The following is a 24,301-nucleotide window of genomic DNA, read 5'->3' as shown; positions in this document are numbered from 1 at the left end:
CATGTTTACTCCTCCATACTGAGGAGTTCAATCGTCTAGCATAAATTCTAATGACAGCAATAACTGTACTGGGAATGACCAGGTAGAAATATATCATACAATACATTAATGTCAGAAACAACAGAGTAATTTGGATCAAGCGAGACGGAGATAGAATAAGACTAATGAGATTGGTTTTGTGACCTCTTAAACCTACATTTAGATAAAGACAGCACATGGCTGTGGGATTTATTTGTTCAGACACAGCATAATATATGGCCACTCTCACAATACATGAAGTGGACTGATTCATCTGAAATAGTATGTCACTTTACAAAGTTCTACGTGACATTCTGCAGGTCTGTACTTTAAATTGCTGCTATATTTACTCCTGCCCTGAATTTCTGCAGTTTTTTACATAGTTAAACAGCAAACAGCTCTAGTTAGACAGCAATGTTTGTATATGCATATAGGTTTGTGTGCTGAAGTTTTTATCTGAACGTTTCTATTTTAGAACTTATTTCCCATTTTCAGATCCTGTTTCCACTTCCCGACTGCAGGCTGAGTCTGAGTCATCACCACTCTGATATTACTCTAAGGAAGCTGAAAAAGTTTTCTACCAGACTGTTGTTTCTTTTGGCACAGTCCCACACTTTAATGAGAGATTATCAACTCCCCAGATAGAACAATTAAAAGAAAACTGAATGGAAAATAATCTGAGATTTGTAAATTTTCTAACAACAGTGATCGAAATTCTAATTTTTCATTAGATTTAAAGAGATCTTACAAAAAGTGCTAGAACTACAACTGATCCATCTACCTCAGATTTTCTTCCTCTGAGAGATGCTCTTTACAAATTGTTTCTGTTCTGTTTAACTCCCCAGGGACACAGGAAAAATAATCAGTGTATAGGCAGACTTTATTAAACTACTTTGTGTGAGAGAGGAGGATTGGCTCCTTTATTTAGTACACCTTAGGTTTTAAGGTCCAGAAGGTCTTTGTTTTTCCTATCTGTTTCTCAGACAGTGAGAAAAGTAAAGATGTGCAGCTGTTTGTAGATTTGGAGAGGAAAAACAGTCTTCTGGTTAAGGCACTGAACTGGAACAAGAGATGTGGATTCAAGTCCTGGCTCTCTTACTGAATTCCTGCAACACTTTGGGCAAGTCTCTTCATCTCTCTGTGTCTCAGTATACAAAAATATACAGTTCCTTTCCCCTATGCTTGGTCTACTTTGCCTATTTAGCTTGTAAACTCTGTGAGACAAGGACTGTCTCTTACTATGTGTTTGTATGGTGGCTAGAACACTGAGGGCTGGGCTACACTCGAAACTCCAAAGCGCTGCCGTGGAAGCATTCCCGCGGCAGCGCTTTGAAGTGCGAGTGTGATCGCGGCGCCAGCACTGGGGGAGAGCTCTCCCAGCGCTGCAGGAACTCCACCTCCCCGAGAGGATTAGTTTACAGTGCTGGGAGCTGCGTTCCCAGTGCTGGGGCACTGTTTACACTGGCGCTTTACAGCGCTGTAACTTGCTGCACTCAGGGAGGGTGTTTTTTCACACTCCTGAGCGAGAAAGTTGCAGCTCTGTGCAGCACCAGTGTAGCCAAGGCCTAAGGTTTTGATCTCTGTTGGGATCTGTAGCACTATCACAATCTGAATACTAATTTGTTGCTTCTGAGATTAAAATCTTTGGGAGAAATTTAAAATTATTTATCCTTATGATTAGTTTCTTATGAAAACAGATCATTCATTTTATGATTGTGACAAATTATTTTTATTTCTAAAGGAGTAAAGAGTTAGTCTAATTATCTGGACGGGTGGAACAGTCTGGATTTGCTGTGTCTATTGTTTCATAGGTCAATGTTGGTAAGTGCTAAGCTTGTCTTTATTGCTGCTTTGTGCTCATTTGAGATTTCTAGATGAGGAGAACATCTGTTACTTCTGAAGAATGCAGATTCAGTAACCATCTAATGAATTAAAGTGAACTTATCCCTCTTAATTTTTGATACAGATGTTGCAGTCCAGAGACTGATGAGGGTATTTTCTAAGTGCAGGGCCGGGGTAGAGGAGAGCAGGGTAGAGGTGATTAATTTTGTAATTATTGAAAAATTATAAATACTTTTTATTAAACAAGTAGAGCAGCAACAGGTAATGCCCAAGATGCAATGTGGCAGTAATTTAATTTTCCCCATCTGGCTCCTTTTCCTAAGGATCCAGCTTAGGGAAATGGGGAGGGAGAAGTGGAAAGCTATGTCCAAGTGGTGGCAGTAGACAAGAGCTGAGAGGCCACATGCCCCATGAAACAGAGCTGAAATAGGACTGCATTCCTGGCACCCATGCTTAGAACCCAGTCCTCTGCTAAGGAACATGGAAGGTGCCTTTAATCCGCTGGTGTCACTAGCAAGAGTCAGCCCCTTACCCAATAAAAGCAACTGCATCTCCTCCCACCAGCTTTTCTCCAACTCCCTGAATTGCTGTCACCCACAAGACAAAAACTCCCTTTCATCCCAGGTTTAGAAATATAAATCACTAATCCTTTTCTAGAGGAGTCTCTTAGCACCTTGCAGGATCAGGCTTCTAAGGGTATGTCTACACCACAAAAAGAGACCCGCAGCAGTGAGACTCAGGACCAGGTCAACTGACTCTGGTTCATGCTCCAGAGCTAAAATTAGCAGTGTAGGCGTTTCGGCTCACACTGAAGCCTGGGCTCTGAAGCCTGGCAAGAGGAGAGGGTCTCAGAGCCTGGGTTCCAGCCCAAGCTTGAATGTCTACACTGCTACTTTCAGCCTTGAAGCACAAGCTCAAGTCAGTTGACACATGCTCCGAGACTTGTTAAGGTGGGGATTTTTCTGCTGTGTAACCATACCCTAAAAGGTTACTTGAGGCATTCACTCAACTTCTTCCAATAACGCCTCCCCCAACTGCCATAATTAATGGTGTGTTACACACTTCTGGGTGTATTATATCAAAATTCTGTGAGGACACCGTATTTTATTTTTATAGTTTTCACTTATTCAAGGTGATCCTGGTTTTGATCTACATAGATCACACATAAATGCATATATTCCCCGACAGGAGATGCAAGAGTATTTGGACAGCTTATTTTTTCCCATTCTAATCACATCAGTACTAAATGGATTGCACTTTATATAATAGACAAAATCAACGATATATAAAGCATGTAAGGGAGGATCTTCTACATACGTTCAATTGAAAGGAAGCTATGTAGTGCTTAAAGGTTTCCTTACCTGTATATTTGTTCATAGGAGATGGGGATGTAGTCACCAGGACTCTGAGTTAAAAGCTGATCTATGGCACTGTCCAACTTTGGCCAATATGTGCTCTTATAATCTTCAATGGTTATAACATTCATTACTATAAAGAAAAAAAGACAAAGCTGTGTTTTATTGCACTTTTAGCAGAGGTACTCAGAGGCTGGGGAACTGTCAGCAATTTAAGATCACACCTGATAAGCAGGCAAAGAACTTCATATGAATAACTGCATTTAATCTTTGTTGGGATACACCCATCTTTCATAACAGTGGTTATACTCTAATTTGTATCTGATGTTTACAGAAATGGAAAGGTTGCTAAGTCAGTGTTTTGTGGCTCCAAAAAAATAGTTACCGATTCTGCTGTGAAAGGGAAAAATCACCATCCTGGAAGCTCCAATAATGACAAAATGAAACAAAACAGAAAGTGGCTCAGTGACTTGGCATATAACATATTATGCAACTGTGTTGGAAACCAGAATTAAAGATTAACACTAAGCTCTCCACACCAGAAGAACAAGGGCAGATTGGGAGCAACAGTTTCTCAGATCAATTGGTATGCAAACAACCACCATGTTAAAGGAGACCATCAACTCTCTTGATTACAAGGTTCATGGGTCAACGCAGCTACAATTTAGGACTTGTTTACTTGGTGCCCTAGTCCATACTAAGTGGAGTGTGAATTCTAATGTGCACCAGCATATTGTGTGTTAACTGGCCTATGTGGACCCGGCTGGTGCAAACTCAGGGTATGTCTATGCTGTGTTTCAAAATCTGTGGCAAGTTTCAGATTCCAGGTCTACAGACTGACTCATGTTACAGCACTAAATGTAAGCTGTGTAGACATTTGGGCTCAGGCTGGAGCTCTGGATCTGAAACCCATCCCCTCCCCAGGCTTCAGAGCCTGAGTTCCAGTACCAGCCTGAACATCTACGCAGATGATTTTAGTGCCATAGCATGAGCCCAAGTCTCTAGACTCACTGCCACCAGTTTTAAAACAGTGTAGACATACCCTAAAAGTTCCCTAGCGTGTGTTGATGTAGACCATTAACATGCACTAGGGAACTTTTTGTGCATGCCAGCAAGGGGCCTTATGAGCCACTTACTGCACAGCACACTGGTGAACATTAGTTCCCACTGGCTGGGTTGTAAAGTAAGGAGCCATGTAGACAAGCCCTATATCTATCAGAGCTTTAGTTCACCTTCTATAAGAGAGGCATAGTACACCCATACCTGGCAGGGATGTTGCAGGAAGCAATACATTAAAGATTGCAATGCACTCAGATATTATGGTAATGGGGGACATAAGTACCTAAGACTAAATATACTACTAAGCTCCACCACCATCCCACTTTTGTTCCTTGTGTCTTTTTCCCAACACACTTTGTGTATCCACAAAGGCACAGTCAAGCCCCTAACCTCTGAAATTAAAGCTCGCTCTCTCTTCTCAGACAAGCAAGCTTGATTAACTACCCATGGAACAATTCTAGAATGGACAACACCTTTTCCTGCTAGCTCTTGCTCTCAGAGAGCTTGAACACAAGTTCCAACTGACTCAAAGACACCAGATAGTCAATACAATACAATATAGAGCATACTTCTTACCAAATCTGAACTGATCAGTTCAAAAGTTTATTATTATCTGAGCAGGGAGCTTGGTGCGGTACAGAACAGAAGAAGAGATGCTCCAGTTCCAAATAGCTCATATTCTAATTCAAATAACATTTTGGAGAGGGATATAGTCAAACTATGAAGGTATTTTAAATACACTTCTAAATGTAGCATCACTATCTGTTTGGTGGATTTACACTGATGGGATTAGTGAACTAAACGTGATTTAGTTTGGGATTTGAATGAAGGGAGCGTGGTAGCTTAGTGCAACAAGAGGGAGAGAATTTCAGGCAAAACATGCAACATGAAAGAAGGTGCTAACACAAGAAAAGGAAGATACAAAGGGCATGGAAAGAGGTGTGAGTCAGGCAAGTATCTGAACAGCAGCAGCAGAAGCAGAACTGAACTGTAAAGATTTCTCAGTAGAATGGCACTTTGCATATTTCTTCTTATAGCATTTAATTCAGATTCAGCAGTTTTGCCGACTGGGTAACTCTACAAAGCTACACTGCCAGCCCATCTTGGCAAAACTAACCATCTGTTCACTCTTGCTTAATATTTGTTATACATTCTGTTCATTACAAATAGATGGACACTAGAGGCTTTAGGACATTCAGCAGTGTATGTAGCACTCATATCGAGTATTGTAACCTGCCTTAGCCACACCTAAACCTTCATTCTGACAACAGGCCACTATACTCCAGCAAATCTGTGAAGTGAAAGTTATCTATGACACTAAGGACTAGAGCCACAAAGGCGACAAGCTCAGCATTACAACATGTAACATTTAGGTGCCCTGTCACCTAACGGAATCCATGGCCCCAAGCTGGGCACCCAGGCTCCCTATGCAATGCCTGGGGAGAGTGAGGCATCTAAGAATGGAATCCACAAAAGCCAGCAAGATGAGTGGGGAGCCACCTAAGCTAGCCAACAGGAAATGCTGAGGAGAGCAATATAAATAATTAAATAGTCATTGGAGCATAAGACCCAAGTTCAAGTCCCCACCTCCCAAGGGAATGCCTGCACCGCTGTGCTGGAGAATCAGTCTCACTCTCTCTGGCACAATGAATATAAGTAATTTATACAAAGTGGAACAGCTTCAACTTGACAGAATAATACCCACACCCATGCTTAGGGTGTTCACTTGGGAGGTGGGAAACCTAGCTTCAAGAGCCTTCCTGAAATCAGGCAGAGAGGGGACTTGAACCCAGGTCTCTCACAGCCAAGACGAATGCCCTAACCACTGGGTTACTGTGCGGAAGGGACACCACCTCCTTCTCCTTGGAGTTTTATGCATAGCCTGATCCAGTAGGATGCCTCGGAGCATGCCTACAGGACTTGGCCCTCCAGGAGAGACAGGGAGGGAAATATTTAGTCTGAGCATCCTCCAGGGCTTAGTCACCAAGCTGCTCAGTGGTGTCAGGACTAAGGCAGCTGTGCACATGGCCAGCAACAGAAATTTAGGAGCCAGGGGAACTTGACAGTGAGAATGTAAGCACCTACATGGTTATGTGGCAGCTGACTAGGGGTTAGGAGGATTTAATTTCTGGATTTAGGTGCTCCAAGTGGCATTTAGGTACTTAAACTGCTTTATGGATCTAGCCCTAAAACTCATAGCAGTCCAGTGTCTGGGTAGCTATTCTCAACAATACCTTACATGTAGCTCTGGACAGCCTAATCTGCTTTTATTAAAAAGAATGTTTGGATATTTAAAGTCCATTTGGTCACCAGAGGAAAAAGAGACTTTAGTTTAAAGTCTCACCCAAAAGATAATGCCTCCATGCAGTCAACACTAAATATTAGTCCAAATCCTTGCGTAGATTTGAGTGTAATTAACTAAGCTATAGTGACAAAGAAAATGAGTGACCTAAGAACTAATTTGGAACTAAATGGAATCAATTTTTAAACAGAGTGATAAGCTCTTATCAATTTTTTTGTGGCATCACAAAGAATTAAGCACTAGAATCCCGAAAACCTATTCAGTTTCAGTCCTGAAGAGAGAAAGGGTAAAGTGACACTTTTATAAATAAACCTCTGATAAAAGTAGCAGTTGCAGTGTATTAACTGGCTGGAATCTATGGATTTTGGAAGTATTGTGTAGTAGATTTTAATTAGAAAGCTATTACAAACACTATTTATTCCATTCAGGAGTAAAGTGCACTTGATTGCCACCACACAGCTTTGAATTGAAGCCAACCAAAATGTTTATATATCAAACAGTCCAAGGACTATAAACTGTTCAATTCCTGCTCATTTTATTCTTTAAAAAAAAAAAAATTACTCCAGAGTTTTAAGAACTCTCGCTCTCACATACCTCACATCCCTTTCTTTCCCACTCAGGCCTACTAACACAGAACAAATGCTGAATTAGCACAATACGGCCCGATGATCAGGTCTGTGGGGGTAACATCGAAACTGTGCAAAAACAGTTTTATCGAGAGCAAGGGCAGAGTGGAGGGTGGGAAGACCAACTCAGTGAGTTCTTAGGGGAATTATTTGTATTTTTTCCATTTGTTTATGAATATCGCAAATATTTGAAAGTAGGGGGCCTGGGGTTTTATTTTGTTTTTAAAACACCAACATCGTTAGGTTCCAGTTTCAATCTGTAAGTGAAAACATTCTAAAATATTACAAGAAAATTCTATACAATTCTCCAAAGGGCAGCTGATAACATGGTTCTACATAAATCTGGCAAGCTTTTTTTATTTATTTTTTCAGTGTTGAAATCATCCAGTGGCTATTTCACATTCAAACCACAGTAAACGTGAAAGCCGCTGATCAATCCTGCAAACTACCAATTACCAGCTATCACTGTATGATTTTATCTGACACATTATGACTACTGTTGAAACAAGTGGCAGAAAACTGGTGATTGAAGGGACAGAAGTAAAGCAAACAATTCTTCCCAGGTAAATTGTAAACATTGCCAAGATCTGAAAAGTAGCAAGATAGAAGGAATTAGTGCTCATCTCAGAAAGTGCAGAAATTCAGTTTCTTCAGAGCCTAAAGTCAAATGTCCCACTGAATTAAATGTCGTCTATTGAAGTTGAAAAGCAGAATGCTGATGGGTTTTGTACTGCAACTAGGATTTTCAATGTCATGGTCATAATTGAAATATAGTCAAAAAATATTCAAGTTCCAGGCCTTCCACGAACTCTTCCACATCAACTTCATTCAGAAGCCGTCTAAATGCCAAAAAAACAGCAAAGGGCAATCAATAATTGTCATTAAAATAAACTTGAAATTGATAAGAAAGCTGTAGAGTTCTTTTTATGCTAACATCACTTCCTGTATAGCACAAAGCAACAAATTAAAAAAAGACTGAAGCACTCTGTCTCCAAACACTCTTTTCCAGACAGATTTAAATTCACAGATCCACTAAGTGAAGAAATTTTAAAGGAAAACCGAAAAAAAAGTTAACATGGACATTAATGCAAGGTGATTAGTCTAATGTGAAAAGCGAGCCAACAATAGCTACATGTATCCATGTAGAAAAAAAACCTGTGCCTACTTATTGGTATTAATTATACATCTGAAAGTACAACAGAGGAATATTGTGTCCTAATTGCCAAGGATGCCTATGCATGTCAAGGTCTGACAAGGGGTTATTTGTCATTTATTCAGACAACAAAAATAAAATGACAGCAGAGAGAGAATTTAGCAGGAATAATCCCAAACTTCTGATGTGAGGATGTACAGCACACTTTTTAAATCATATTGAGAAAATAGTAATACCTAACACAACCCTAAACCACACTGTGAAAACTCAAGAATTCTTCCAGAAACACCATTATCTTCAAACAGAATCCTGCGGCTTCCCTGATACAAAATCCAATCACATCAGCTTGTGGCTACCATTATGGGTCTGGTCTCTGCGGCTCTACAGAAATTTAAAGAAACTTTTTCATCAGTTCCAAAGGCGTATCCAACCTTACCTATGCTCAGATGACTTTGCAATCAACAGCAGAGCTTTTACAGTTTCTAAAGCACCTATAGGGACCCACTCCTTCTCAGAGAGAACATCCAAACAGTGTCTGCAAACTGTCATGATGGCTAAATGCTAAATCAGATGTTTCGTGTCTTTTGGTTAGTTCACAAAAGTCTCACAGTCCATGTGGATTTGTGAAGTGCATTATTCCAAAACAAAGAAAACTCAGCATAAGAGAGGGTGAGAGCTGAAAATGCAGAAAGATTCATCAGCAGTGTTAAATGAGAGAGGTGAAAGTTTGACTGAAACTGGTTTGCACAGGGCCTCCATATTGCCAATGGCAGAACTGACTCATTTTTCAGCAAGAAAGCAACCAGCACATTTTCCTGCAAGATCATCCAGAAGTGCCAAGAGTAATGTAAATGTTTATTCTCAGCCACAGTGCAAGCCCTATTTAATAGGTCTTAGGTAATGCAGATCAGGAAGAGCCACTTGGAAGAAACTGCATTCTAGGCAACTGCAAAGCACACTTGAAAGAATTCCAACTAAATTAGAAAAGCCTGCTAGATAGTGTCATTCAAATATACCAATATATCCAAGCACACCTTGCATCTCATATTTTTATTCATTCAACAATAACAGAAAAGTAACTCTAGTTTTCCTCCTGCAATCACCATTCACAACTATAACAAATTAGTTCTAAGAATGAATGCTTTTGGAAAACATTCTGTCATATGCTGTATGAAGAGTTTACCTGTAGGAATTGTTGCTTTTCATACAATGACCATTCCGTATTGTCCTTTGGTTTTAAACAAAGTAGTATAGGAAGTTAAAAGAATGTCCAATGGCATTTTCCCCAGCTACGGCCTGGCATAATGTAGCAAGATTATGAATCCATTCTGCGGTTGCATATCACACCACTACTTCCCACTCCGAATGCTTCCCAAGAGTAAATTTCAAACTTTTTGTCTACATCAATGTATTTGTTCACACAGAAAAATGAACATACCAAATGCTTTATAACTAAGTTCTTACATAAATTGGGTAAACACATGTCAGCATATCTGACAATCACGCGTGCTGCTATCTGCACCGCCAAACAAGGATTTATTAAGCTGAGCAACAAACCCATATTGGCCATGTTTGCAGGTAGGGTTAAAGCCTAACTTAAAACAGTTTACAGCCACACTGAGCGTTGATGCAAACTGTGCTCTACCCATTTTCTCTACAATTATTCTACGATCTGATTACAAACACAATAGATAAATTCTCAATATTTTAAGTAAAACGACATGAATTGACTCTCTAATGACCTCAGAAAAAAACCTATTAAATGAACAGCTTCTATAAATGTTAGGTTTATAATCATGTATCTGGCGATGAACAACACAGCTTGCACCAGAGAAGTAATTTATTTTAAATCTTTTATGGGAACAAAAGGAGGACAGCGTGAAATTAAATATGCAATATCCAGTCTATCTAGTTTTAGGTCTACCGACCCTACCAGAATATCATTTACATATTAAACTAGATTTGACCTCCTATATGTATGTAAAAGGGACAGCCTTCAACATCTCCCCCTACAAGCCTGCAGGAGCAGTTAGGCAAAAAAAAGTACACTGGTCTGCAACTAAACCAGGAACAAAACCAACACACTGCAAGTAAATTAATAGTACACCACCGGTCATTTTCTATTTTGCAGAAAGGAAACAAGAGGGAGGGATCTACTCAAATGTTACCGACTTCAAATTTATCAAGAGATGGAAAAACCATATACAGGGGGATTGAGACGGTATAGGGCAAGAGCAAGAAGAGTGAAATTAACATGCTCCTAGTCAGTTCTTCTCTGCTGCCTGGGAGTAGTCTGTTTAAAATCATCTACCTTTGGAAAACTGCCCCTTGAGGATCAGCAATGGATCCAACTGCACTCATGCTGAAAACTGCACGATTGAACAGTAGTTTAGACCAGCATTTCTCAAATGCTGCACCAGTGGATTTTTTTTTTGCAGCCATGACAGCCTCCAAAGTATGGGCAGAGAGGGAAAAGGGTGGGGGGGGGGGAGACAAAGAACCAGTCCCTCCCTGCAGCACCCAGCTGTTGCTTCTGAGTAGCTGTTACCAAGGGCAGCACTTTGGTGTTTATGCTGGTGCTGCCAGCAGGGATCGGTGCCCTGCACTGCACAACCTCCTTGGGGGCTCCGGGCAGCACCTCTGGAGACAAGTGGGGCCAGTGCCAGAGGCAGCTCATCAATGGAAGCAGCCAAGGCACACTATCGCTGGGGCAGTCTCCTGGGCAGCTCCCACCCAGCTGGGGCACGGGAAGCCTGGGACTCCACCGGTGGCCAGTGAGTTCCCAGCCCACCTTCCCAGGGGAAGGCTCTAGCTGAAGTGCCAGAGGAAGCAGGAACAGAAAGACGGGTTGGCACTTCCGACGCCTGGGGTCGCACTCACTGTTTACATTGTTGTAGGTACCACAGCTGTTCAACAGGCTTGGCAGCTCCCCGGCACGGTGAGGGGCTCCCGCTCCTGGACACACTCCGGGTGTGCTGAATGGGGAGCTCTATTTACTACCACCTTCCTACTGTATAAATAAATTACAATGATTTGCACATGTATATGTGCATATTTATTTGTTTCTCCTAAAGTTAATTAAGTATTTTAGGAAAAATTGTCAGAGGAGCCACCAGCAAGAGTTAGTGGCCGCACTTTGAGGCCACCAAAAAACTTGTTGTAAGAACCCCTGGTTAAGACAGTAAGCTGCTGCTGAGGTGGAGAAGGCAGGAGAAACACTGTTGGTTTGTCTCTCCTCTTCCATCTCCTCACTCCCACACACTTTTCTCTTCAAAACATCCTCAGGACACACCTGTGGAGTAATTATTATTCCCATTTTTCAGATGTGGAAACTAAGGCAGAGAGATTAAATGCTTTATCCAAGGCCAAGAATAGAGTCAGCGTCAGAGCCAGGATTAAAACACAGGAGTCCCTGGCCATGCATTCAGATCACAGTGCCTCTATAGAGAGGCTAAGATCTATGTTGCCCATGTACACATACCACCAAGGTTTATCTGTGACAGGCCAAGGTGCTCTATCATGGGGTTCTCAACCTTTTTTTTTTTTCTCTGAGCCCCTCCTCCCCCTAACATGCTATAAAAACTCCCAGCCCACCTGTGCCACAACTACTGTTTCTCTGCATATAAAAGCCAGGGCCAGTATTAGGGGATAGAAAGCAGGGCAACTGCCAGGGGGCCCATGCCACAGGGGCCCCCACAAAGCTGCATTGCCCAGGTTTCGGCTTCAGTTTCAGCCCCAGGTAGCAGGGCTCAATGCCCCAGACTTCAGCCCCCTGCAACTGGGCTTTGGGTTTCTGCCCTGGGCCCCAGCGAGTCTAATTCTGGCCCTGCTTGGCGGATCACCTGAAACCTGCTTGCAGCCCCCCAGGAAGCCCCAGGCCCCCGGTTGAGAACCACTGATCTATGACACTGAGGAGTTCTAATGAACCAAACACTTATGATTTCATAAATATTCTGATTAAACCATTTTACTAGTTTACACAGCAGTACTGTACTGGATAAGGGAATTCTGAAGATAAGTGAAGGTATGCATACCTTCTAGTACATAGCTATTTCATGGGAGCTCTGGGAACAAATGCTCAAATATGCTTAAAAAAGAAGAAATCTACCATTTTAATGACATATCTATATTTTAGAAGACCCACACAACACAAAAGCAAACAGTAGTTCCTTCACCCTCAAACCTAAAAAACAGAGTTGTCTGAAAACTGGAATTCACATTACACAGAAAGTTCTGAAATTTTGTTTTTAACAAAATTGCTCCAAAATAGAATGAAAAATTAAATTTTAAGATTTCTTGCAGAACCAGAATTCCTAAATTTCATTCAGAAGCTGAAATAACATTCCATTTTGACCTTTCTGAAACTACCAAACTATCTTAAAGACTAACAGATTTATTTGGGCATAAGCTTTCCTGGGTAAAAAGCCGCCACTTCAACTGCATCTGAAGAAGTGGTTTTTTTAACCACGAAAGCTTATGCCCAAATAAATCTGTTCGTCATTAAGGTGCCACCGGGCTCCACGTTGTTTCTGTGGCTACAGACTAACATGGCTACCCCTCTGATACTTGATATCAAAACTACCTGGAGCCCCAACTGCCCACCAGGTGAGGAGCCAGGCAGCATGAGAAGTCCAAGCTCTGAGGCAAGTGGGAAGCATAAGTGTGAAGGGATGCTTTCCACTTCCAACACAGTCAACCGTTCAAATATTTTTGTTCTTAGTTCACATATAGGCAAGGGCTGAGACAGTCAGGGAAGTGGACCAATTTGAGAACAGACTCAAGACCTATCTAGGTATGTGGAGGAAAGTGCATGTTCAAACGGAAGGAGGAGCGAAAGACAGTGACAGTTTTAGCTAAGCAGTAGAATGAGAGAGGCAAGCACATGGTGGGAGAGAAGACAGTTTCAGCCTATTCTCAGGAAAGTGGAGGGAAGGGTGGCTCAGACACACAGGTGAAGTCCCAGCTATAGCCCAGTTGTTCAGAAGGGGGTGGGGAAGTGGCAGTTAGGGTAGACTCGCATGTGTAATACGAGGACACGGTGTGAGACCCCAGGCACAGAGTGCGAGTATGCGAGGGGCAGGGCGTGTGTGTGGTGACACAGGTACAGACTCCAGGCCAGGGCCCCCTGGTCACTGGGTGTATATGTGGGAAGCTGGTGGACCCAGGGGCAGTCTCGGGGTGGGGTGCAGAGCTCTCTGGGGCGGGACAGGAGAGGGGCAGGCCAGACTCTGTCACTCACAGAACTTGGAGGTGGAGGTGTTGATGATGGCAGCAGCGACGGCTCCTCCCTTGCCTGCAGCCCCTGCAGAGTCACAGCCCTTCATCAGGCCATTGGCTTCTGGCACCATCTGGGCCTCTTCCTCCTCCTGCTGCCCCCTGTGGCCCTTCCTGTCCGCGGGCAGCTGCAGGGCCCTGTCCCCAAGGGGGGCCTGGGCATGGCCCGCAGGGTGCTGCTGCCTGTAGCCATCCACACCGGCCTCCCAGTTGTTATGGTTCTGATCATCCATCATGGCCTCATAGCTGCTGCTGCTGCCCCCCTCCTCCTCCATGCTCTCCTCCTCCATCCTGCCCGGGGGAGGGGGGCCCCGCTCGGTCCGGCTGGGGGAGGTGGGGGCTCACAACCGACCTCTCATCCTGCACGTTACATCCCAGGGCTCAGGACCTCCGGCTCAGGAGGGCAGGGCAAAGCTGCGGAAAAGCAAGCTCAAGCTTCAGCCGTAAAGCGCCGCTCCAAAGCCGCGACACTTTGCGGCGGCTGAAGCGGAGCCTCCGCGGGGCACTATGGGGATCGTAGTCTACCAGGCCACAAAGGCGGTAGGAGGGATCACGTGACGTGGCCTCCGGGTATTGTTCCCGACGCCATGTCACTATAGGCAAAGGGCCAAGGCGTGGATAGGGGGAGTTGCTCAGCCTCACATCCGGGGTGGTGGGCGGTACCCTCGCTGTGCATTGGCGGACAGACAGAGCCTGTGTAGGGGAGACTCCCACATGTCAGGGAATTAAGTTATTTCTGTAGTGATGGGTGGGAAGGGGAACCCCCTTTTCCCAAGTGGGGAGATTGTTACTCTGGGGGAGGCGCTCCCCATTTGCCATCTGCTGGAGGGCTCTCTGCTGGGAAGGGCTTTGCTTTGTGATTTTCCGTGAGACATAGCTTGAAAAATTCGCTGGAGGAGGAAGTGCCGGGCCAGGGCTGCTAACCGCTGCAGAATTTCAGCTGTCCTTTAAAAAGGATTTCTAGCCCTGATAGCAGCAGGGAAAACCTTCCAAACGTGAACGAAGTGCAATCCAATTATTAGTCATTTGCACTGCAGTGGTGCCTAGTGGGCCCATCAAGGATCAGGTCGCCATTGTGCTAGGCACTATCTGCTTCAGAGCGCATACAAACCTAGTTTCCCGATAAGACACAATGGTAGATGAAAGAGATGCAGAGTAGGCCACTCTCAATTTCATCACACCTCTCACAACATTGGGTGGTTTTGTTAAAGTCCCAGCTCCAGTAATCATGTGACTGTGAGACAAGCAGCTTTCATTTTAAAAAGCCCTCATGGTTGTGGAGAAAAGTTTGAAAAAGGGATCTGAGTGTAACCCCCCACCCCAAAAAAAGTCAAAAACCAAAAGGCAAATAACAAGAACCCAAAATGGTAGGGTTTTTTTTTTAAATAAAATCTCATGATTTTTAAGCCACTTGTGATTTTTGAACAGTTGGGTTTGGCAGTATTGAGGCAAATGTGAGGGAAGGAAAAGGTAACAGTCAAAAAGTGCTTTTCTGCATAATGAGCAGTAGTCTCAGCTCATTATCTGCTTACCCCTTGCAGATAGGGTTGTCAGGTGTCAGGCATGTCCAGCTCCTAGACACCATGGCTCCATGCACTGCCCCCGCCCTGAGCACCAGCTCTACAGCTCCCATTGGCCGGGAACTGTGGCCAATGGGAGCTGCAGGGACAGTGCATGCAGGCAGCATGTAGAGTCCCCTGGCCCCTCGACCTAGGAGCCGGACATAGCAGCCGTGTGAAGCCAGGGCAGACGGGGAGCCTGCCTTAGTCCTGCTGCGCTGCAGACCGGGAGCCACCTGAGGTAAGTGCTGCCTAGCCGCAGCCCACAACCTGAACCCCTCCCTGCACCCCAACCCCCTGCCCCAGGGCGGAACCCCCTCCCACACCCTAACTCCCTCCCAGAGCCTGCACCCCAACCCTCTGCACAGCCCTGAGTCCCCTCTTGCACCCCACCCACCTCATCCACAGCCCAGAGCCTCCTGCTGCACCCCAAACCCATCATTCACAGGCCCACCACCAAGCCCACACCCTCAGCCAGAGCCCTCACCCCCTCCCACATCGCAGTCCCCTGCCCTAGCATGGTGAGAGTGAGTGGGGGTGGGGTACAGCAAGTAAGGAAGACGGTGGAGTGAGTGGGGATGGGGCCTTGGAAAAGGGGCTGAGCAGGGCGGGGCCTCAGGGAAGGGGCATGGCAAGGGTATTCGGTTTTGTGCAATTAGAAAGTTGGCAACCCTACTTGCAGATTGTCTTAAAGAGACTACAAACAGCCCCACTGCCCCTGCTGCCGCTCAGAGCCTTTCCAAGCTGCAGCAGAGTTACAGCTGATCTGTTTTATCACTGCACAGGAGGGAGGGAATTTTAGTCTTCAGAAGTTGTTTTCTCTAGTTATTGTGAGGGGGGTAATATTTCTCCTATAACTAAGAAATTATGTTTTTAACTTGAAAGGTGAGGAAAGGGAAAAATTCAAGAGTTCTCTTTCAATTCCACCCACTGGGATCCAGCAGTATTTATCAGTTCAAGACCTGCAGAAACCCATTTATTTAGAAGCAAAAAGACTCATTTTGGATTCATTTTCAGGCAATTTGGAAAGGTCGCCCTCTGGTGGCATATGATTTCTATGTAAGTGTTGAAATGAAAAATTGAAATCTAGTCTGTTTTAAAAACTGAGTTTAAAGTAGTTTCAGGTGCTATACCAGCCTTAGACAGCCCTTACCATTTTTTTGTATGCAGTGTTATTCTAACCATGTCGGTCCTAGGATATTAGAGACAAGGTGGGTGAAGTAATAACTTTTATTGGACCCACTTAGTCCAATGAAAGATATTACCTCACCCACCTTGTCTCCCGCCTAATTTTTGTGATTTTAAAATTTCTTCAAAATATTCCTATTTTTGAATGTTTTCTTCCCCACTCCCATATTACTATATACAAAAAAACCCACACAAATAACTGGGGGAACTGATTATAGTGATACAGTGACACTGACTATGTACAGAGTACTGGCCAATGCAAAACAGAAAACATTTTCCAGTCTCTTTCAGTTATAATAATCTTAGGAGTTACTTGCAATTATTATTATTTATTTATATTATTTTAGTGCTTAGGAGCACCAGTAGTGGTCCAGAACCCCAGTGTGCTAGGTGCTGTACGAACACAGGAAAGTCAGTCACTGCCCCAAAGAGTTTATAATATAAGGCTATGTCTACACTACCACCTATGTCAGCAAAACTTTTGTCACTTAGGGTGTGAATGTTCCACCCCTGATTGACATAAATTACACCAACAGAAGTGCTACTGTGCAAGGTGCTGTGTCAGCAGGAGAGCTTCTCCCAGTAGCATAGCTTCTGCTATTCGTAGGGGTATGTTTTTTATGCCAATAGAGAAGCTTCTCCCACTGACATAGCTTCTGCTGCTCATGAGGGGGTGTTTTTAATGACGACAGGAGAACTTTCTCCATCAGCATAGCTTCTGCTGCTTGCAGGAAAGAGAACTCTCTCCCATCGCCAGAGCATCTTCACCAGATGCACTGTAGGTGAAGGCATGGCCATAGTAATGATAGTAGGTAAAACATTTCAGACAGAATTGTCATTTTATGTTGATCATGTCCTTTGAAAATTTCAATCTGTCATTCAAATTGTGCCACCAACTTGAGACAGGGTGAGGGCCTTTGTGAATGAGTGAGGGCGTGATGCTGTTAGTTGTTGTGTCTGATTCCAAACTCACTTTGCTGACATGGCTGAACTTGCCACTGACTTATCTCTGTTAGAATCTCTCAGGATGTACTTGACAAGCTGGTTTCCAGCAGTGAGGTATGAGGTAGTGTCTTTTGCTACCAGCTTTTGCACTACTGCAATTCAGATCCTTGTTGGCTTCAGGCACCTTTAGACAAATGAGAAAGAAAAGTTGTACATCAAATCATCTGTATTTGGACTTGAATTGTAGAGCACCCTGGAACTTTTTGTTGAAGATTGAGCTAAAACTAGAAGTGGTGAAAAAAATTGTCAAAAAGTAATTTTGGCCAAAAAAAAAAATATTTTAATTGAAAACAAACTTTCAAATACATTTTCTGTTTTTCAGTGGAAAACTGGAAAATAATGTTTTTTTCAAAAGCTGCTGATATTATGGGTTTGATTTTTCACTGAAAAAGCAACCAAAAACATTTTGGGAAGGTTTGACAAAACCAAAAAAAGGAACTTTTTTTTCCCCAAAAACATTTCCAATGGAAAAACAATTGGCATTTTTCTAGCATCTCTATTAGAAACCTACATTGTCTTTATTTGAATTGTATTATTTGAGGGAATTGTCTTACTGTGTGTGGATGGAGGAGAATAGCTTCTATAATCTTCTAACAAATAATATTACATACAATATATGCCTACCCGCTATAATGATCTTCCATCCTCAGTAGCACTGGTTTTTAGTTGCTTAAATGCTTCTCCGTGCTGACAACATGAAAAGTGCAAGCCCCCTATTTATGTACAAAATGAATATAGCACAAACAGCAACAGTACAAACAGCTCCTCAATGTCATGTCACTGATATAAATCCTAACTTGGTGAGATAATCTCTAGAGAGGTGTGTAAAGGTACTTCAGGATTCATGCCCATTCATTTTTTGGCCTAAATGACATTGGGTCTGATCCATGCTTATTGAAACCATTAGACTACAATGGCCATTGGAACTGGCCTGTTGTGAGGGGCCTGGATGCATTCAGTGATATTTTTTTTGTTATATATCTGATCTAGGTATAATCAGTTTGGCAGAAATAAAAACGACTCCATCAGGCTTTGTTCAGACCAAAATTCAATAAGCTATAGTTGCAGCTTTCTGGAATTTCTGTTTCTGTTTCTGTTTCCCACAGAGCCTGATTCAGAGGTCAAACATGGCTTTGGCATATCTTTTGTAGAGCTCAGATTATTGATAGATAATGTCAAGTATCACAGGGTAGCCGTGTTAGTCTGTATCCACAAAAACAACAAGGAGTCTGGTGGCACCTTAAAGACTATCAGATTATTTGGGCATAAGATTTTGTGGGTTAAAAATCCACTTCTTCAGCTGCAACCTGTTAGTCTTTAAGATGCCACTGGACTCCTTGTTGGTTTTGATAGATAATGGTCCCTCTCCCACCATCCCATTTTGGAGATCTGTTGCTGTGTCTTGACCATGACAAGATGAAGGACTGATCATTTACTTTGTTGTTAACTTGAACTGTGTCTCTGTATCACAGCTTTCTTTGTGCAGCAGGTGGTGTGTAATATTTAATATGAAGAGAGCCTTTTATAATGAATGTTATGGTGAAATCTAAATCAGCAAACCATTTTTAGACTAGATTAGTGTGTCTATTTTCTAGTAATCACAAAGATATGTAAATAATGTTTGCACATCTGAATTGCTACTAGGAAGTGTTTGTGTTGTTACCCTGCAGATCAAGTCATTTCTCCTGCTGATCTAGCTAAACACTCTCAGATCTAAGGCCAAGTGTTTAAAAATTATGAGCCAAGGTGAGCATTAGGAACATATCTGTCCTCAGCATAATTGTTTCTTTATTCTGTTTATTTATAAATTGTCTAGTCAATGTTGAGGAAAGTGAAAAATGAAAACAAGACCAAAATGTATTTATTCCTGGGATTTTTTCTTTTCTCTAGATCATTTTCCCTTTTCGCACATACCTGGTATTGTTGTCTTTGCAGAAGACACTGGAGAGTCTTTGGGAGCTTGAGTGATGAAGATTACCACCATGTTTGTGGAGGGTAAATGCCAGCTGCTGTTAACCAGGTCATAGTTAGGCTCTTGCTTGGGAAATTATCTTTTGACTTTAATAAATTTGCTAATTTAATTCTATCTTAAACCTCCTTTTTTGGGGAAGGTAACAAAGACGGTGTGAAGGGGTACCTCCATCTGCATCTGAATTCCACATATTTCCTTGATTCCTATCGGTTTACTTTTTTCATACCTGAGTATAGAACAGGTTTTTATATCAGTGATTGATCTCCTACTGATAGATCACCATTAAGGTGCCTATTTAGATTTTTATTACATGTAGCAGCAGTTTTTGACACCATGCTCATGAAATATTGACCACTCTTCTATGTGGTGGATGGAGTGGCCCTTCAATGAATTTAGTCCTTCGTCTTTGAGTGACCCCAGAGTTAACGCTAAGCAATCCTCCCCAAGGGCTCTCAAGCTTGAGGTTTCACAGGGTTCCATTTTATTACCACTCCTATTCAACATGTATGCGAAGCTACTGTGAGACATTGTTAGACGTTGTGAGCTTCACTGTTATCAACATGCAGATACTTCGGTCTAAGTCTCCTTTCCCTCAAACTCAGATTTTACAGTTACTTCCCCCATGACCGAATAAGGAAGATATCTAAATGTAACTAAAAGGGACAAGATTTAATACTGCTAAGTGGGAAGAAGAGGGAGGCATTTAATAAAGAAGTTGAAAGACAGCATGTACCAACTATTGAGGGTGTGCCTTCCTTTTGCCAAAATGGTGTGCAAGTCTAGTGATCCACCACTGTTCTTAGATTCTCGGGTAGTGGTAATGGTCCATAATACCTTTGATTGTTTACTGCTGTCAAGGTGGTATTACCATTCCTCTCTACTGAAGGCTTCACAAAGGTTATTTATTGCTGTTACTCCAATGCATTCTACTTAAAACTGAGTTTGAAAGCCCTTCAAAATTTGTGCCTGCCTCCTTCATGGGATATGCTGGCAAAAACTGAGCACTGGTGCTGGAATATATATATATTTCCTTTCTGTTAATTTCCAGGGATAATTCAGTGTATAGTTGATTATATGTGAAGCCCTGAATAGTTTAGGACTCAATTATCTAAGAAACCATCTTTTACTATATGTCCCCTCATGGCAGCGTAAGTCAGCCGGGATGCTCTGGCTGTTGGTTCTTTTCTTCAGAACTGTTGAGAGGATAATGTTAGGTGTCCTCAACTCCCAGTGACATTATTGGGAAGTTGAGACTCATTTAGGTGTGGGCAATATGTGAACTAACTGGCTTATATATGGAATGCTGCATTTCACTTTAGCCCAAAACACAGCAGTCAGGTCTGAGACCAGTACCACTGATTTTTTTCCAAACTTAAAAAACAGTCTGTGGTTAGCCGTTTCTGAGTTATGTGAGTGTTTTAAGAACTCTTTATTCAAGAGGTTTTTTTCACAGCTGAGTAACCTATTGTTTGATAAGCAAGCACATTATATGGTCTTTTTGGAATGGAAAGCAAACAGTCTGAAAACTAGCTGCTATATATGTGAGATGTAATTATGTCACATAAGGAGATTTTTTTTTTGTATAATCCTAGTACACCTACTGCCTGTCTTATGTACTTACGTTTGCATAACTCAACAGTTAATCCATATGTACTTACAAAATCATATATTTAACCATCCAGAATCATTCTAAGATTAATGTAGTTAAGTGTTAAAATACATATTCAATCAAAGACTCTAGTCTCTGATAAATAATAATCAGTAAAAACTGCCAAAAGGGCATATTCTCATCTTGGATGTGTGAGTAATTATACATGCAAATCCCCAAACACGAAGAGGAATCTTTCACCCTCGAAACATATTTAGCCGGTGAACAAGAACAGTTCTGGGGCTATTCCAGACTGTCAGGTACTAAGCAATACAAATTTATAACCATCACTGAAATGCTTCTTTTTTTAAGGTAGACTGTCCAATCCAACTTTGAATTCCTTAGCTGTTTTCTGAACATGTTACAACCTGAAAGCTATTTCATATCAGGTGTGGTTAAAACAGAAGCAATGCATTCAGTTTCCTATTTACTGTTGACAGTTTTATTCATGCATAAAGAAATTTGGGCAGAGAACTTGAAAACATGACTTTGAGAATAGTAAGTAGGGATGAAGATGAGAGTTGTTAGGCTGTAGGATAAACAGACAAACGGTTCCATGTTGAAAATATGAGCGGATTACAAGTTTGTTCAATGCAGTGAATGACAAGGAAATTATTTGTGAACACACAATTGAAAGCTTGACTTTAAAGCAATATGAATTATCTTGATTTGAAGTTAAGAGGATTAAAAGAGTGTAAATAATTCAAGTCCCAGGGGCTGCATTTGGAGATTTTCTTACAATTTATACATGTATCCACTCGGGGGAGTACTTTCCATTAGGTATTCCTTTTCATGTATGTTTTTGTTAGTTTACTCTTCCTTGAAGATAATAGCAGCTTTATTATCCCATAGAAAGATAAATATTCAGCAAAATAAACTTAGCAAAACAAAGACAATAGAAAGAGCCCGGGACCTCTCCTGCCCCAATAACTACTTCCAGGAATAAAGTCCCTTCACAAATTTATAAAGAGAAAACACTAACACGTTAGTTCAACAACTGGCTAGAAACCACATCACTTATGGTGAACAGAGCATTTAAAAATAAATATTTGTCATTGTTGACAAATTGATATGACAGACTCTGTGTGTGTGTGTGTGTGTGTGTGTGTGTGTGTGTGTGTGTGTGTGGATAGCTATAGGTATATTATTGCTTGTTTAGCTCTATACAACGAAAATGTTGTCTTGTCCTTTACAGCTAATATTAATATAGTCTATTTGATATATGCTCTTATATTGCACTCATCACTGTACTATCTGAATGCCTTCCAGCAGTACTATGAGCAACATGACCACACATCTGTCATGTGGTGTTTGTTCTCTCATAGTCTCCCCAGGTGGAGAAGCATGTGTAGAGGGGCATCTTATTTTGGTAGGATCTGGGGGGAGGGGTGATGCTATATATTTATGTAGAGAAGGCAAGGTCAGAGAAATGTGCCTTGAACTTTGAGCAGAAAGTGGTAAGGTTTAAGTCGGTCCTTTGCTCCTGGGGAAGTTCATTCCAGTCTCAGAGCAGTTCCCTGAAAAGTTCTCTCTCCTATACCAACGAACTTCACCTTTATTGTAGAGAAAGTTCCATTGTGCCAGAGGAGTGCAGTTGTTGACCGCAGTCTTCATCCTGGAGCTTTAGGCAGGTACCCTGGACTCAGGCAATAGAACACCTTCAAAATAAGGATTGAGACCTTGAGCTTGATTCAGATTTTATGGGAAGACAGTACAGAGAGCGGAGAACAGGTCTGATGTCCTTGTGTAGCCTGTATTGCTGATGAGATACATTGCAGTGTGCTGTACTAAATGGAGTTGGCTGCATACCTCACTATATCTCATTGCTATAGTCCACCCAAGAAGTGACAGAGCTGTGAATAATTGAGGCTGGATTATCATGTGCCAGGATGGGAGTCCTTGTACCTCAGCAATTCCTGACTGCCATAACTGGAATGGATGGGGCAGCAGGACATCCCTGAGACAGAAGAGCACAAAGAGCAATTGTATCCCCTCTTGAGATGTGCCAAGTGCTTACTAAATGTAATACAGGCAAGTCGCATCTTAGGTGCATTTAACATGCGCGAATTCAGCTTTGCGCGGTCGGCAAAAACGGGGAAAAAAGAAAAATAACAATATAAAAACTGCATTTGTACTGGGCGATTCCACTCGCCATTTAACTCAATGAGTGTTTCACTATACGTGGTTTTCGTTTTACACGCTACTTGCCTGTACTTCCAATGACATCTTATCTGAATGACTGAATCTCTTAATCCAGAAGTGAGACTGGTTCGTTCAGCAGAAATCTATTCTCTTCTCAGCGGCCCTGATCCATAAAGCATTTAAGCACACTTAGGCAGCCCCATGGGCACAGGATTTCTATTTCCCCCTGGGCCTATAGCAATTATCTGCACTATCTATGGATGATTCACAAACAGAAAATGAGGCTACAGGAAGGGTTGAATTCCAGCTTCCATTGTAACCCCCCTATTTCAGTCATAATCAATCATAGGAATTATTTCCTCTCTCTACTTAAGTTCACCAGTATGAAAGAATAGTTGTATTTTGGAATTGGTTTATGATTTAGTAAGGGCTTGTCTACACAAACAAACAGTTGCCACAAGCTGGGGGTGTAACTCTACCCAACACTAGCCTGCCGTGCACTAAGTGGCTGTATGGACCCAGCTGCCTCACGCTAAAAGTTCCCTCGTGCACTTTGAGCTACCCCTGCTTTGAAATGGGAGTAAATTAAATCACACTAGGGAAGTGTTAGTGCAGCCCCACACAGACATTTTGTGTGCAGCAGGCTCCTGTGGGATATCTTTAAACCTCAGCTTGCCACAAACTAAGTGTTCGTGAAGACAAGCTCTGTGACAGAAGAATTAGTAATAAGATTTAGCCGTAATTTAGCAGTTCATTAAAGAATTGAGCTACATGTTCCTTTTGTGAAGCAGATAATTATTATTCCTATTTGACAAGTATCAAAACTGAGGCACACATCAGCTGGCATGCATTCACCCAAGGATGTCATAATGAGATTACTCTATCAGTTCTGTTGCGTATTATAGGACCCACAGTGCTTAAGATTTACTTCCAATTTCCATTTTGAACACCTTATTTGATTTTCTCTTTTCTTAAATTTCTTTTGGGGTGAGGTTTTTCATACTGTAACCCAGCCCACAGTTGTATTTGTTTGGAAATTTAGAGCATAACTGGCCCAACAAATTGCAAAGGCAACCTTAATCCTGGAATTTCCTGACTTTTGAGTGTCTGGCTTTGCAACATTAATAATAGTCTTTTCAAGTAGTCTTTTGAAGTGTG

At 42.2% G+C, this 24,301-nt stretch overlaps 1 protein-coding gene and 1 long non-coding RNA gene across 3 annotated transcripts in view; one reads left to right on the top strand and one right to left on the bottom strand.

Annotated features, from left to right (window-relative positions):
* CACUL1 (CDK2 associated cullin domain 1) overlaps nt 1-14,074 on the bottom strand; it is a 73,085-nt gene extending 59,011 nt beyond the window's left edge. For both annotated transcript variants that reach the window (XM_050959047.1, XM_050959048.1), the window contains exons 1-2: nt 13,595-14,074; nt 3,222-3,348 (exon numbers count right to left, since the gene is read on the bottom strand). In XM_050959047.1, the coding sequence (XP_050815004.1) occupies nt 3,222-3,348; nt 13,595-13,919 (452 nt within the window). In that variant the 5' untranslated portion in view covers nt 13,920-14,074. The remainder of the gene's footprint in view (nt 1-3,221; nt 3,349-13,594) is intronic.
* A 132-nt stretch (nt 14,075-14,206) lies between these two features.
* Nucleotides 14,207-19,417, top strand: LOC127053790 (uncharacterized). The gene is made up of 3 exons (XR_007775118.1): nt 14,207-15,429; nt 16,074-16,247; nt 19,272-19,417. It is a non-coding gene; the product is annotated as an uncharacterized LOC127053790 (long non-coding RNA).
* Nucleotides 19,418-24,301: the final 4,884 nt, after the last annotated feature.

This window comes from Gopherus flavomarginatus, chromosome 6 (assembly GCF_025201925.1).
Source record: "Gopherus flavomarginatus isolate rGopFla2 chromosome 6, rGopFla2.mat.asm, whole genome shotgun sequence".
NCBI classification, from domain to species: Eukaryota; Metazoa; Chordata; order Testudines; family Testudinidae; genus Gopherus; species Gopherus flavomarginatus.
This window is presented reverse-complemented; position numbering and strand designations above follow the sequence as displayed.